The sequence below is a fragment of the Pogona vitticeps genome, chromosome 3 (genome assembly GCF_051106095.1).
Source record: "Pogona vitticeps strain Pit_001003342236 chromosome 3, PviZW2.1, whole genome shotgun sequence".
Classification (NCBI taxonomy): domain Eukaryota; kingdom Metazoa; phylum Chordata; class Lepidosauria; order Squamata; family Agamidae; genus Pogona; species Pogona vitticeps.
In genome coordinates this window covers 187,174,519-187,190,723 of record NC_135785.1, presented here as the reverse complement: position 1 = coordinate 187,190,723, position 16,205 = coordinate 187,174,519, and the positions used below count along the sequence as shown (strand labels likewise).

General features: G+C 40.9%; 1 protein-coding gene across 5 annotated transcripts in view; it reads right to left on the bottom strand.

The window, feature by feature from the left end:
- CNKSR2 (connector enhancer of kinase suppressor of Ras 2) overlaps positions 1–16,205 on the bottom strand; it is a 234,762-nt gene that overhangs the window by 193,677 nt on the left and 24,880 nt on the right. For all 5 annotated transcript variants that reach the window (XM_020789172.3, XM_020789171.3, XM_072994295.2 and 2 more), the window contains exon 2: positions 7,257–7,420. In XM_020789172.3, coding sequence (XP_020644831.2) covers positions 7,257–7,420 — 164 coding nt within the window. The remainder of the gene's footprint in view (positions 1–7,256; positions 7,421–16,205) is intronic.

The following is a 16,205-nucleotide window of genomic DNA, read 5'->3' as shown; positions in this document are numbered from 1 at the left end:
CTTCAGATCTCGCTTGCAGATGTCCTTGTATCGCAGTTGTGGTCTCCCTCTGGGGCGCTTTCCCTGCACTAATTCTCCATACAGGAGATCCTTTGGAATCCGACCATCAGCCATTCTCACGACGTGCCCGAGCCAACGTAGACGTCGCTGCTTCAGTAATGTATTCATGCTGAAAATTCCAGCTCATTCTAGGACTGCACTGTTTGGAACTTTGTCCTGCCAGGTGATACCAAAAATCCGTCGGAGGCAACGCATATGGAAGGTGTTCAGCTTCCTCTCCTGCCGGGCACAAAGGGTCCAGGACTCACTGCAGTACAGGAGTGTGCTTAGGACACATGCTCTATAGACCTGGATCTTCGTATGTGTCGTCAGCTTCTTATTGAGCCATACTCTCTTTGTGAGTCTAGAGAACAAGGTGGCTGCTTTGCCAATGCGTTTATCCAACTCGACATCTAGAGAGAGGGTGTCAGAGATGGTTGAGCCGAGGTACACAAAGTCATGAACAACGTCCAATTCTTTTGTGGAGATGGTGATAGAAGGAGGTGAGTCCACGCCCTGGCCCATGACTTGTGTTTTCTTCAGGCTGATTGTTAGTCCAAAGTCTTGGCAGGCCTTGCTGAAACGATTCATGAGTTGTTGGAGGTCTTCGGCAGAGTGGGCAACAATGGCTGCATCGTCTGCGAAGAGGAAGTCCCGCATGCATTTCAGTTGGACTTTGGTCTTTGCTCTCAATCTAGAGAGATTAAAGAGCTTTCCGTCTGATCTAGTCCGGAGATAGACGCCCTCGGTTGCAGTTCCAAAGGCATGCTTCAGCATGACAGCAAAAAAGATCCCAAAAAGTGTTGGTGCGAGGACACAGCCCTGTTTCACTCCGCTTTGAATGTCAAAGGGGTCTGATGTTGAGCCGTCAAAAACTACAGTGCCTTTCATTCCCTCATGGAAAGATCTGATGATGTTGAGGAGACGAGGAGGACAACCAATCTTGGGAAGTATTTTAAAAAGGCCGTCCCTGCTAACCAGATCAAATGCTTTTGTAAGGTCTATGAAGGCCACTAAGAGTGGCTGTTGTTGTTCCCTGCATTTCTCCTGCAGCTGTCTGAGGGAGAATACCATGTCAGTGGTGGATCTATTGGCTCGAAATCCACACTGTGATTCTGGATAGACTCTGTCTGCAAGCACCTGGAGCCTCTTCAGCACAACGCGGGCAAGCAGCTTCCCTACCACGCTAAGAAGAGAGATGCCACGGTAAGTTATTGCAGTCGCCCCTGTCTCCTTTGTTCTTGTACAATGTGACGATGTTTGCATCCTTCATGTCCTGTGGTACTCCACCTTCCCTCCAGCAGAGACGAAAGACTTCATACAGTTTGGTGGTGATGATCTCCTTACAGCATTTCAGCACTTCAACAGGGATGTTGTCCCTTCCAGGTGCCTTGCCGGAGGCGAGGGAATCCAAGGCCGCATTTATTTCTGCTAGGGTTGGTTCGCTGTCTAGCTCTTCCAAGACAGGCAGGCACTCAATGTTATTTAGTGCTTCTTCGGTTACTACATTCTCTCTGGAATATAGCTCAGAGTAGTGCTGTACCCAGCGTTCCATCTGCTGTACTCGGTCCTGGATGAGCACACCTGTAGCAGACTTCAAGGGAGCAGATTTCTTCTGTATTGGACCTAAGGCTTGCTTGATACCGTCATACATTCCTTTGATGTTACCTGTGTCCGCAGCTAACTGTATCTGAGAGCAGAGCTGGAGCCAATAATCGTTGGAGCATCTCCTGGCTGCCTGTTGGACTTGGCTGTGAGCAGCTCGAAGAGCTTGCAAATTGTACTCGCTAGAACAGGCTTTGTATGCTGCTAGAGCTCTTCTCTTATCCTCGATGGCTGGCATTAACTCCTCTGAATGGGCTTCAAACCAGTCAGCCATCTTTTTGGTCTTCTTACCAAAGGTGGATAAGGCGGTGTTATAGACAGTGTTCTTGAAGTGTTCCCATCGTTCAGGTGCATTTGCATTAGCCGGACCCGGAAGGGCTTCCTCAAGTGCTTGGGCAAAATCCTTCACTTTTCTTTGATCGCAAGTCTTGCTGATGTCAATACGTGGTCTTCCTTCCTTTTTCGTTATATAAATTAATTAATTAATTAATTAATTAATTAATTAATTAATTAATTAATTAATTAATTAAATAAATAAATAAATAAATAAATAAATAAATAAATAAATAAATAAATAAATAAATAAATAAATAAATAAATAATTAAATAAAAACCTGTCATATGGGGTAACTGTCTAGCGAGGCACCACTGTATAAGTTATAATCACAAATGTGTTATATGAAGTGAAGCTGATACTGTTTTCTATAACTCCTTCGTTTTATTACACGAAGAACAATAAGTAAAATTTTTGGGATCAGGAACTGTGCTATTAGTTAAACTTGTGCCACGCAAGACTAGCACACATAGTAAGAGGACAGAAGAATAGGAAAGAATGCCTGGTTCCAAGACCACCATATTGATTCCATGCTGAGCCCAGCTGATTTGCATTTCCAGGAAAGACATGTACTTGAAATGGACAGGTTTTCCCCCTTCCAGCAGCTAATTTTTATGCACTCTAAATTTCAGCACCTAATCACCCCACTCTAGTTATGGTTCTGCCCCATATGCTGATGTGAACTAGTGGAATTAGTACATATGGGCCAGCAGCAAGTTCATTTGCTTTTGATAGTTAAGCCAGTTCTGCATACATGAAATGATGCAAAACCTAGAGCTAGCACTTCTCAAATGGGTTGACAAACCCTTGCAAGTAAGAGATGTGGCAACAAGACATGTCACATCTTTTATACTTTGCGCTCTGTCTTTTAATTACTTTCATTTGTAATGGTACACATTTATCATTTATTTTAAAAGTAACATTTTAAAAAATTAATGTTACGACCAAGATCTAGTCATCTAACAGAACAGCTTCTCTCAGAAGTACTGTGAGGGACTAATTCCTCTTCTCCTTAAGCATAGAGCAGGTTTTCAGGTAATAAAGAGCGTTGTAATGGGAAGGGCCTCTCTGTGAGGCGCTTGCTGCCAGGGCAGGGCTCTTTTGCCCACCCGGCCAGAGGAGATAGATGGAGGCGTCCCTGCATCAGATCAGGCAAGGGGGCCGGACAAAAGCGAGGCCTTGAAAAAGGCTTCCCAGCCTCGCCTCGCCCTTCCTTACCAGTCCCTATGCCGTGGCGGGTAGTGCAAAGGGACAAGGGTTAGATGAGTTCCAAAGAAGGCGCCCAGGGGGTGCAGAGCACCCCTTCTCTCAGGAGGACAGCAGCAGATGTTTAGCTGAGGGGAGGGGAAGATGTGGACCTCAGGGGACACTGAGCAATTAGGGTTAGGAGGCCCAAATGGGACAGTACAATTCCAGTATAGGAACTTGATTGGAGGTCTGGACAGGAAGGTCATGGTTGACTCTGGTTACAGACCAGTTTGGTGCACTACAGGAGCCTCCCTTGTAAAAAAGCGATTTTGAGGTTATTATAAGTAAGTTAATAAAGTTGTTGCCCTAGTTAACCCATATATTTGTGTCTGTCTCTTTATTCCGGACTGGGCAAGCAAGGGGAAAGATATTAGAAAATTTTGCTAGAATATTCTAGTACTCATTCATAAGCACAATGCTGGATTTGGGCCCATATCTACTACAAATTACTAGATTTTGGCACAAATACACAACCTAGCTTCGCATTATACAAGGCTTTCCTAAGATGTACAAAGCTCCTTTCGAAATAAAAGAAGGAAAACAAAGCTGTGAATTTATGGAAATGGGTTTTAAAAACACTGTAAACAGATTTTCATATGTACAAATTAATGGTTTTGTGACAGCAATCACACTGAATGCTACTCTTTCTATATATCACAAGCAAACAATAAGTATATTCTTCATTCCTCAAGAAAAAAAAAATCTAATTTTCAGCAGGCATGAAAACTGTAACCAGAAAAAGGGAAAGCTTGTCATTCTCATAGAATATGTCTTTCTTTAAATTTGTTCACAACTGATTCTAATTAACTTGGCAAGATGTTCACAGCTGTAAATATTTATTAACTCCTATAACTAACTTTGTGTCACTTCCCTAACATTACTAGATGCAACTTTCAAAAATATTAGATGTACATAGGCTGCATGGCAGTTCTATGACCTCTGGCTGTGCAATCTATACAAAATCCATTGATCCTGTTCTGATGTCAAGACTTCAAGAGTTGCTTTCCATGGTTTAATTACTCATTGGTAGCTGATATTCATCAAAGTGCAAGAAACAGTCAGCTCAAATTAAACTTTGAGTACCTCAAATCCAGCAGTTCAAGACAAAAAGTACCATGATGACCAAGATGTACTCATTTTGGACTGAGAAGATAGGTGGTTTGAGAGGGCAGTCAGGGAGCCCATAGATTTGCATATAGAAAATCTTTCACTCAACAGGGGTGGAGACCTTAGATACAATCTGTTTCCTATTTATCATGCTGCCTTTTCATCCATTCCCAGAAAGTTTAGGACCACACACAACAGAAAGATCACTGTTAACGACCATTAACGACCCATGACAATAGGTGGAGTAGGGCTGCAGAAGTGGGATTATCCCTCATCCCCATTCCTTTGTCCTTCTAACGAGCCTATTCAAACCAGGGGGAAGTGAAACCAATGTGGAGGATAGATCATGGATCTCCTACCAACTCTCCTCGGACTGAAGAAGACACAGTGGTGCCCCGCATAGCGAGGTTAATCCGTTCTGGATTAACCTTCGCTATGGGAAAACATCGTAAAACAGATCCAAAAAAACCCATTGGAACGCATTAAACAAAGTTTAATGCGTTCCAAATGGGCCCAAAACTCACCGTTCTCCGATGTTTTCCCTTGTTCCGGCAGCCATCTTGGGTGTACCGGCAGCCATTTTGAGCATCCCGGCAGCCATTTTGGGTGTACCAGCGCCCATTTTTGTGTTCCGGCAGCCATCTTGGGTGTATCGACGGCCATTTTTTTGTGTTCCAGCGGCCATCTTGGTTGTACTGGCGGCCATTTTGAGAGTCCCGGTGGCCATCTTGGGTGTACCGGCACCCATTTTTGTGTTCCGGCGGCCATTTTGGAACCGATGAACAGCTGTTCCCCCATCGTAATGCGAGCATGCCCTCGCATTAGCGATGGGGAAATCCGCATCGCAATGCGGATTCATCATTCAACGGTGCACTCGTTATACGAGGCATCACTGTACTTGGGTGAGTATTGAAGCATTTCAACCAGAAGGAAGTCCAGCTGCCATGACTCAACTTCCAGATAACCTTAGCGGAATGAAAGGGTTTGAGTGTGTCAGGGAGTCTGAAAGCTATCCATTAAAAAGCTAGACCCTGTTAGGTAAATCACTGGTTCTTAACCTTGGATTACTCAGGAGTTTTGGACTGCAACTCCCAGAAGCCTTCACCACCAGCTGTCCTGACTGGGGTTTCTGGGAGTTGCAGTTCAAAAGCATCCGAGTAACAAAGGTTAAGAACCACTGAGGTAAATGACCATGGCTGATACATGAAAAGCTGCACCTATCTTCTTGAGGATTTAACAGATAGTTCCAAAGATGATGGGGCCAGTGAATTCTATTTGATGACATCTACTTAGTGGGGAACTACAGTAGTAGAAGATGATGCTGGTGGAGGATTTTGCAGAAACCTGTGAATTCTGATATTACCAGGGGAAAATGTAGGACTTATCTTGTATTTAAAAGAAAAGCCTCAGCTCAACAGATGACCGATGAAAATTTTAAATTGTTAATAACCAATTAAAAGCAAATGGGGACAGAAAAGGGTTCATAATCCTAAATGGAACTTTTTAGCAACTTCCACAAAGTGATAAAGAGAACTATTATAAGAATCAGGGCAAATAAACAGAAGAGGAAACAATGCGGAAAACAAAGATTTCTTCATAAAATCCAAGAAATCAAGTAGAAATTTAAACCAAGATTAGGGACACTGAAATATCAACAGGGTATTTGTTTCATAAGGATAAAATAAAGTTGGAAAATATATGGAAGAACTATACAGAAGAAGTGCAATGATGACTGATTTCTCTAAAGAAACCTGAGATTAAAAACCACCAAGTGAAGGGAAAACTGCTCCCAAAGCAATTGGATAAAATGGAATTATCAACAGAGCTATTTTAGTCTACAGAGATTAAACCTATCAAAATCCTAACAAGAAAGTGCCAACAAATACGCACACAAAACATTAATGCACAGACTGAAAATGTTCAATGTACATTCCAATCCCAAAGAAAAGAGTGCAGTGACTATCAGACCATTACACTAATTTCTCATGCAAATGAAATGATATTTAAGATTTTCCAATGGCTTTCATCATATATGGAGCAAGAAATACCAGCTGGATTCAGAAAAGGAAGAGGCACTAGAGTTCATATTGCCAATATACATTGATTATTGGTGCACGTGAAGTTTAAGAAGACAGCTGATCTGTGTTTTATAGATTACAGTAAATCCTTTGACTACGTAGATTATGAAAAGCTATTGACAGTTCTAAAAGAAATGAGTGAAGAACAAGATTTGATGGTCTCAATGTGTAATGTATACTTGGGACAAGAGGCTAATATTAAGTCAGAATATGGAGAAACAGAATAATTTCCCAATGGTAAAGATGTCAGATAAAGGTATGTTTGAAATAGTATTTTCAATACTTCAGTTTAAAACAGAGCATTACATCGGATGACTAACATGTGGAAAGACTTGTTTTTCACTGTAACTTCTCTACCATCAACACAAGTATCTACAAAATGAGCTAAAATATCCATTTACCCTTCTTCTTTAGGTTTCCTAACTTCAGAATAATTCTTCAGAAATTATTTTCTTGTAGGTTTATGTTAAGAAGCTAGTATGAAAAGTCCATGGCCAATGTAACGTCATGAAATTTAACATTCACATTGCTTTTACTAAAAAGTACGAAGACTGAGTTTTTTTTAAAGGCACAATTTTTGTTATGATAAACATCTATAAAGTAAAACAATAGTAAAGAACAGGACTTTGGGAGCCTTGCTAATACATAAAATCCACAAGATATAATTAGCTCAGCGCTGCTGCTATTCCTTCCTCACCACCTTTCCAACTACACTGTTTATACTGCGGTTCATCTCTTATCTTTATAACTACAGTATATCTTATATGATTCCACGGTTTATTTTATTTATTTATTTAATTTCAGAAACAATCCCGATTCCTCCCAACCATCCCAAAAATGTTTACCAGTGCACAGAGGAGGTCAACAGCTTCTAAGATAAGTTCTTGATGACCAATTCGTGTAACCCCTAGATCTTCCAGTTCTTGGTGAGTGATCCGTAGTAACTGGTCTCCACCAATCTTTTCTCTTTCAAAATTCTTGATATACTGCTGCAGGCAATCATCAAGACCTAAAAGAAAAAAGAATAGTGTTGAAGAGGACAGAATATCATTTTGTAACCTAGTTTACTTACTCCTGGGTGAGCACCCAGCAGCTACAAAAAAGAATTAAAAGAGAGAAATTCCTTCTTTCTAAAAAGACTAGAAATCCGTGCTATTTGTGGAAAGTGGTTGGTAATGATTTCAGAAGAAACAAAAGGAAGTAGAGTTTACATCTACAGATTTATATGCATAATTGCACTCATAGAATTTTACCATAAATGGAAAGACAAAAGGTGACATTTACCAATTCCCCTGTTCCCTCCTATAGCCTCTTGACCTTGGGAGACTGCTCCAGAATGTAGCAGAACCCTCCAAAATAGTATGCAAGGTGGCACAGATCAGATGAAGAGAAGCTGATCCCCTCCAGATGTTTTGCATTACAGTTTGCATGGTGACTGGCTATAGCAGCTAGGGCTTATAGGAGTTGTATTACAAAACATTTCTAAGGCATCAAGTTGCTTATGTGTTTCTTCAAACTCAAAAGAGTCAGAAGCTCTCCTTGATTTTTAAGAGCTTCTGGGCAGGCCGCGTTCTCTGTCCCATTACCCTTACAAATTCTTTTCATAAAAAGAGAGGGCCTTCTCATTGGCATCTCCCAGTCTTTGGAACGCAGTCTAGCTAATGATCCATTTTACAACTAAACATGTTAACAATAAATTATAAGCAGAGAAGTCCAATACTGTATCAAAAACAAGAGAGCCCCTAACCTTCATGTTTTTGCCCTTTCTAGCATAAAGTAATGAACCACTTTCTATTTTTTTGAATTTAAACATTTTAAAATTTCATTTATATGCCATTCTTCTCTTCAAAGAGATCCAGAACAGTACTAATCACAAAACCAGTACATACACAGCACACAAAACAATAAAATATTTTACATAAATGGTAAAATGCAGTAGAACCCAGCAAAAACCTAGACAATTTTATCTTATATACACTGATACATAAATATGTTTGACACGTGAATGGTGGAGCCACAGTTCCTAGCATCCAAAAAAACCATCGAAACAACTCTGTCTTACAATCATCCCTCCTAAAGCCCTGAAAGGATGTCACACTTCATGGGGACTCAGGAAGACATTTTCAGAGTGTGGGGACAGCGGCACAGAATGTAACCTTTTTGGATATATTGAAGCCTCCAAAAATCATGGCTAGCACAGCTAGTGGTGAAGGCTTCTGGAAGTTTTAGTCCAAAAACATCTGAGGAGAACCAAGGTTGGGAACCACTGATTTAGAAGTATGTAACACAGAGAAGCAGAATTACTGGCAAACATGCTGTGTCTTTAGAGCAATCAATATCAGGCCCTCCCCTTCTGCACTACTTCTGGACTACTGGAATCAGGATAACAGTACCAGGTTTCAGTGAGCACAAAAGATAGCACAGAGAGTTCCATGGGGAGAAAGATTTCTGCAGTTTCCTGGAGGATAAGAAATGAAGGGTGGTACAGTAGATGGCATTCTACTGAGGCAAATGAAATTAGCACATAGCAGACCTCACAGGATGTCTCAGAAGCTATCTCCCTGGTGCAAAGACCCAGAACATGGCAGAGAGCATGTTGAGACTGCATGAGAACAAATGGTACTGACAGACATGACCTTCAACATATTACAAATTACTATGACGCCCTGGTATGAAGATGAAGGACTTTGGGGCACATATGTGTTATTATTACTCCTGCTGGCTGAAGATTACGCCTAAGGAAGAGAGAAACTGGAGGTGAAGAACTGGCTATGTAGATGGTGTTGTTGGGAAAGGTTTGGCTTCTTGGACCACAGTCACACAGGGAAGTCGTGGCCTGGAGGCACTCCTCTCAAGGAGGGACATAATATTCCAGAAGGCAGGGGACACCAAATACAGTACTGAGGACAAGAGTGTTGCACCAGAGTACTGTACTAGAAACAAGAATGATGCACCAAAAACTGGGACAATAGAACTGTTGAGGTTTAAAATTTGGCATATACAGAGTGCTAAATAATAAGGGGGGGTTTAAAAATATCCACAATGCCAGTGGTTTGCTGAGTTAGCAAAAACAATGTAAATGACTAGAGATATGTTACATAGAGCAGCAGTTTGGTCTACCAGCAAACCTCAACTGTTGACAATTGAAGGGAAATGTAAACTAATGAGAGAAGTATAAATATAGGGAAACAAGGGAGAGCAATACACACACACACACACACACGCACACACACACACACACACACACACACACACACACACACACACACACACACACACACACGATACCAGAAACACAGATACCAGTCCCCAGAAGAAGCAGGCAGGAGACATAACAACATAATGACAACACAGAGAAATCATGAATTTCCCTCCAAAGATACAACCTGGCACGTGGCTTGCTTAGATGGGTAAAACATTATTAAATAATTTTCTTGTGTGGCTAAACATACTTACAAGCTAAGAAATGCATTTTATCTTCATACATTTTTACTTTTAAAAACTTTGATATTTTAAGAGATGTACTCTCTTTTTTTTATTGTGCCTTTTGAACCTACTAGCCCCTGCATTTTTAAAATGTAATTAAAACATTCCTTTGGAATTTTTATTGTATGTTTTATGTTTTTGATTTTTTAATGGAAATCTGATTGAAGTACTTGCCTGCAACATCTGTTTTCAGGTATTTTTAAGCATTTGTGACTACATTTTTTTGTTATTTGTTTGTTTGTGACTGTAAGACTTTTGGGATTTTTTTACATTTTAAATCTTTGCACCTACAGCTTTTTTCATTGCTATAAGATTAATTTCTGCATAACTGAAATAATATGCCAGTAAGATAAGTTACATGTTTTCAACAACTGTGAAGTTATTTTTATCCTCATGGAACACAGAAGGAATGTACATGAGTAAAGTTTGTAGAAATAGGCAAGCTGATTCTGCCTGGAATCATTTGAACAATAAAGTAACTTTTGCCTTGATATCAAGATGAACTTTGATATGATTGACACAGTTATCTAAATTTACACTGGAATTAACCCTCTCAGGGATAAATGTCAGCTAAGATGGACCACCACAGACTCTAACTACAGTACCAAGGGGTGTTATAGAGCTTTATAGTGCTTTGAGGTCTATATTTGAGTATCACATTTTTGAGCCTCACAGTACAAGAACCTGCCAATGGATGGAAAGGACAATAAGGAAACAAATGGAGGAAAAGACATGGTTTCAGATCTTGCTGTGTCAATATACAAACCACAGGAAACAAACAAGTATTAACACAGGAAGACGTATGATTTGGAACCTGATGTGATGAATTATGTATATGTAGTAACAGAAGGGTGTAACCTATTCAAAAGAAAACAGCTGAACAGGAATGAAGGAGAAGAGCATTATATGCAGAATATGTGGACAGCTTCCACGAAACATGGAAGACGGAAAAGGATTACTTGAGTAAACATCAAGAACAGTGACACAACAGTGATATCACCTCTGTAGTCTGCAAAAGACCTCAAGGCCAATTTGATCACTTGGATGATGCCTTCATGAATCAGATTACCATACATCCCGAGGAGAGAGATGTAGTAATGGCAGATTTCAGTAGCCCTAGGATAGTGCAGCCAGTTGTTACCTCTTTGACCTTCTAGAAGCTGAAAATGTCAGCAAAACAAGTCAGCAAAATTGACAGAGTTGGAGGTACACTTGTTTGAAGTTCAACTCTGCCAAAGTCCACCAAATCCATCACTACTTTTGCTGACAATTTCAACTTCCAGGAGATGGAAGAAGTAACAAGTGGATCTATTATGCTAAACATTTATTAGCCTTTGCGAATACTACTACTACTACTACTACTACTACTACTACTACTAGTAGTAGTAGTAGTAGTAGTAGTAGTAGTAACAGTAGTAACAGTAGTAACAGTAGTAACAGTAGTAACAGTAGTAAATATGCAATAAATATTTTATTTAAAAAGAATACACGATGAACAAATTAATAACATAAATGCAATTAGACAATAAAAGTCAACAAATGTAGTATACAGTAAAACATGCCCAGGACACTATCCTAGACATGATATTCACTAACAGGATTCAGATTAGAAAGATATAGAACTGGTCAACAAGGCCAAAATACTGTCAACTTTGGGTGGAGGTAACCATTACTTCTAGGCATTCATTATATTGAAAAAATGGAAAGCTGATAGTAGTGATGGTAAACACTCTGGAGAAAGCTGATTTCTTTCCCAAGGTCAGAAATTCACCCCACCCGCCCCCAAAACAGGAGTTCACAATGAATGAGAATTTCTTAAATGTGAAATACTAAGAGCACAATCACATACGTACTTCTAAAGGAAAGACAAGTGGAAGTACTTAAGCCAGAATGGCTGCATCTGAAACTTCCATATTCACTGAGATTTAAAACAGGCATATATATGAACTGAAGGGAGGTGGAAATTGGTAACGAAAAGTACAACTAAGTAACCAATACTTGTAAGTCAGCTCCCAATGAGTTCAGACTATCAAGAGAGACTGAAAATAACAACAACAAAGCAGCTTTCAACAATGCTCAGAGCAAGAAGAAGAACAAGGAAGCAGTAGGTCCCTTCTATGGAGAGCTAGTGGGTATCAGGGAAAGTGCTGAACACCTACCATGTAGTATCTGTCTTCTCTCAAAAGGAAAACAGAGCTGAGTTTAGCAGGAGTAAAGAAAGCAGTGAAGAGGCTACACACTGTCTAAGATACAGGTACAGCAACAAGTAGCTACTGGAAATGTGTTCATTCTCCAGGGCCAGTCAAACTGCACCCAAGGGTACTAAAAGAACTTGCAGATGAAATCTCAAAGCCTCTAGCAATAATTTTTTAGGAGCAATGCCTCCAAATATAGAAGGCAAGCAGATAGTCTCTATCTTCAAAACAAAGGGAATGATCCAGGCAACAACCAGTGAGTTTGACACCAATCCCAAGAGCATTCCTAGAACAGATCAATGAAACAGTCACTCTGTGAGAACTTAAAACGCAATGTCACAATCAGGGGAATGCTATGGATGCAGGATGCCCTGGTTTCAGGAAGAGTTTCACAGGGTATCCCATAATACTCTCATAATGAAGATGTCAAATTTGGGCTGGACAGTGCTATCAACTCAGTGAGCTTAGAGAAGGTAGCATTTATATTCAAGCTATTTAAACAAATGATTCTATACAGTCTTAGCACAGGAAAAGTTTGTAACAGCTGCACTTAGATCCTTTGTTACTATAATTGCAACTACAGTATGTACCTATGCTGTACATAATTGTTTCATGAATAAAACAAACAAACAAAACCCCCATAAAAACAGAAATCTACTGAACCGAAAATCCCAGGGAATTTTTTTTTGTTCTAAATACAGAATCTACAGCTGAACTTACTGTTGAGGTAAAAGTCTGAAGACAAGCAATAAATTTCACTAGTGGTCACCAACTTCAAAATTAATACTATGTGTTAGGGTGTGTCAATATGAATAGGCAGTATACAGAGGTGCTTCCACACAACGAATGCACTGAAGTAATCAGGCCTTTATAACTTTAGAAGTAAAACATGCAGCGACAAGCCATTTTAGAAAAACAAAATCCCACTGCCAACATTACCATTTCTTATGAGATTCTGTATTGCATATGTTCTGGGAAGGGAAAAATACTCCTAAATGTATTTTTAGTCCGGACAAGAAAACATTTTAATTCATGAGATCTTTATACTTAAGCCATTCATTAAATTCTCAGATTTCTGTTCTATAATCCAATGTTAAATATTTGCCAGTAAAAAATAACTGCATTTTGAAATAATTGTTACAAAATAAATTGTAATTATTCTACACACATACCTAGGAACTATCTCTACCATACATTAATACTATTTTAACAAGTTGGTACAGTATTTTTATGTTAAAATTTACTGAACTGAAGACCACTACTTTAACTACAACCAAGTCCACTTTCATCCCATGTAATATGCATTCAGGCAAGACAGGCAATGCTTGCTCTTGTATCAACTGCAGTATGATTTAATTGGTTGTTTCATAGCAATATTAGTCACATTTACAGTGCATTGCTAACACAGAATTTTGCTTGATCTCATGGAGAAGTCTTCACAATGAGAGAGCAGGTATATATTATTTCTGAATGTGTTGCTGCTCTGTAGTATCAAGCTGGAAATGCCTTATAGCAACACTAATAGGGCTTTCAAGGTAAGTGAAATATTTAAAGATTGGCTTTACCAGTTCCACTCCACCAGTGAGCTTCCATAGCCATGGTCTCCAGAGTCTTAATCTGCCACTCCATCCGTTACACCATACAGTGGGGTCTTGACTTGAGAACTTAATCCGTATTGGAAGGCGGTTCTCAAGTCAAAAAGTCTGTAAGTCAAGTCTCCATTGACCTACAGTGCATTGAAAACCGATTAATCCCGTAACAGGCCGTTTTTGTTCCATTTTGGTTTTTTTCTGGTCTGTAAGTCAAATCTCAGTCTGCAAGTCAAACCTAAATTTTGCGACCAGAGAAGTCTGTAACTCAAAAAGTCTGTAAGTCAAGCCGTCTGTAAGTCAAGGGTCCACTGTATTGAGTTCTTCTGCATGCATTACAACAATAAAATCAAGGGTTTTGATCCAGATAGCATATTCGGTGACTTTGCAACAGCAATGTGTAGAAAACTTCAAGAATTGAAAGTAACAAGAATTTGCATTCATTTTCCCTGCCCAAGATGTCTAATGATTTAGTCCTTTCCAAAATGCAGCTATGCAATTTTTCATACCTAGCTGGTCATCAATAGATCTCAGTTTTTAATCTGCCCGTCTAATGCTCAATTCATGTGGTGGGTGGGGTTACAAGAGAAACCGAGAGCTTCAAACACAGAAATTATGTAAAGGATTATAATAGCAACATACTGTAAATCAAGTAGTATTATCATTTCAGTTTCATTTAGAATAACTGCTTACGTAGCAAATTTCAGAATAGCTACATTAGACTATAGCACCTTAGAAGCAAACTGATCGCATGAAAAAGTTCAATCCTACTTCATACATTAAATTCTGAAATTTTGTTGAATAAGGAATAGTGTATTGTTTCCTTCAGCAACAATGATGGGAACTGTTGGAGGACTGGAACATACATGTTAGGGATGGGGAATGTGTGTTTCTCCATATACTGTTGGACAGCATGCACAACTACTCACCACTGGCTATTTATTTATTTATTTATTTATTTATTTATTTATTTATTCATTCATTCATTCATTCATTCATTCATTCATTCATTCATTCATTTAATATCCCGCCTATCTGGTCGAACGAGGACCACACTAGGCGGCTAACAATCAAAATGATACGATAAAAATGTAAATAGACAGTTCTAAATCATAAAAACACTACATTACAATGCACAAAACACGAAACATAAAACAGTAAGGGAGGAAAGAGGGGGTCATGAGTTATGTGATGGGAAGGCCTGCCGAAACATCCAAGTCTTTAATTGCTTCTTAAAGGTACCCAGCGAGGGAGCCCCGCGAATCTCAGGAGGTAAGTTGTTCCAGAGGCGAGGAGGCCCAATTTCTTGTCTTTTCATTCCGGGCTTCCCTCGGCGTCAGGCTCCTCAGCCTCACCTCCTGGCTCGCACGAGTGACACGGGTAGATCTTGGTGGAAGTAGGTGTTCCGCCAAGTATCGAGGCCCTAAACCATTTAGGGCTTTATAGGTAAGCATCAACACTATGAAGTCGATGCGGAATCGGATGGGCAGCCAATGCATTGCGGCCAGAGTGGGTGAAATATGTTGGAATTTTTTCACTCCACTAAGTAATCTGGCCGCCGCATTCTGCACCACCTGTAATTTCCGCAGCTGCCTCAAAGGTAGCCCCACGTAGAGCGCATTGCAGTGATCTAGTCTCGAGATTACGAGCGCATGCACCAAGGTAGTGAGCGCCCCCACATCAAGGTAGGACCGCAGCTGGGCTATCCGCCTGAGGTGAAAGAAGGCGGTGTGGACCACCGACGCCACCTGGGATTCCATAGTGAGTGCCGGGTCCAGATGGATCCCTAAGCTGCAGACCCCATCCTTGGCGGGAAGAGTCACCCCTCCAAACGTGAGGGAGTTTCCGAGACCCCCAACTGTGGGGGCGCCCACCCTCAGTTCCTCCGTCTTGTCCGGGTTCAGCCTCAGCCCGTTCTCCTGCATCCATTGCAGTACAGTCCCCAGGCAGCGCTGGAGGGACAGAACGGCATCTCCTGCGGTAGGTGGAAAAGAGATGTAGAGCTGAGTGTCATCAGCGTACTGGTGACACCGGGCTCCACACCCCCTGATGACCCCACCCAGCGGCCTCATATAAATGTTGAACAGCATTGGGGAGATAATCAACCCCTGTGGAACCCCACAATTGAGGCTCCATGGGGTCGAGACATTCTCCCCAAGCTGCACTCTCTGGGGACAGTCCTCCAAGAAGGAACGGAGCCAGGTCAATGCCAAGCCATCTATTCCCAACTCAGAGAGCCTCCCCAGGAGGATACCGTGGTCAATGGTATCAAAGGCCGCTGAGATATTGAGGAGGACCAGCAGAGACACTTTGCCCCTGTCGGCCTCCCTCAGTAGGTCATCACACAGGGCGACCAATGCCATCTCTGTACCATGGTGCGGCCTGAAGCCCGACTGAAATGGATCCAGGGCATCTGTTTCATCCAGGAGTGCCTGGAGCTGGTCGGCCACCACCCTCTCGACCACCTTGCTTAGGAAAGAAACGTTGGCGACGGGCCTATAGTTGCCAATTTCATCCGCCACCA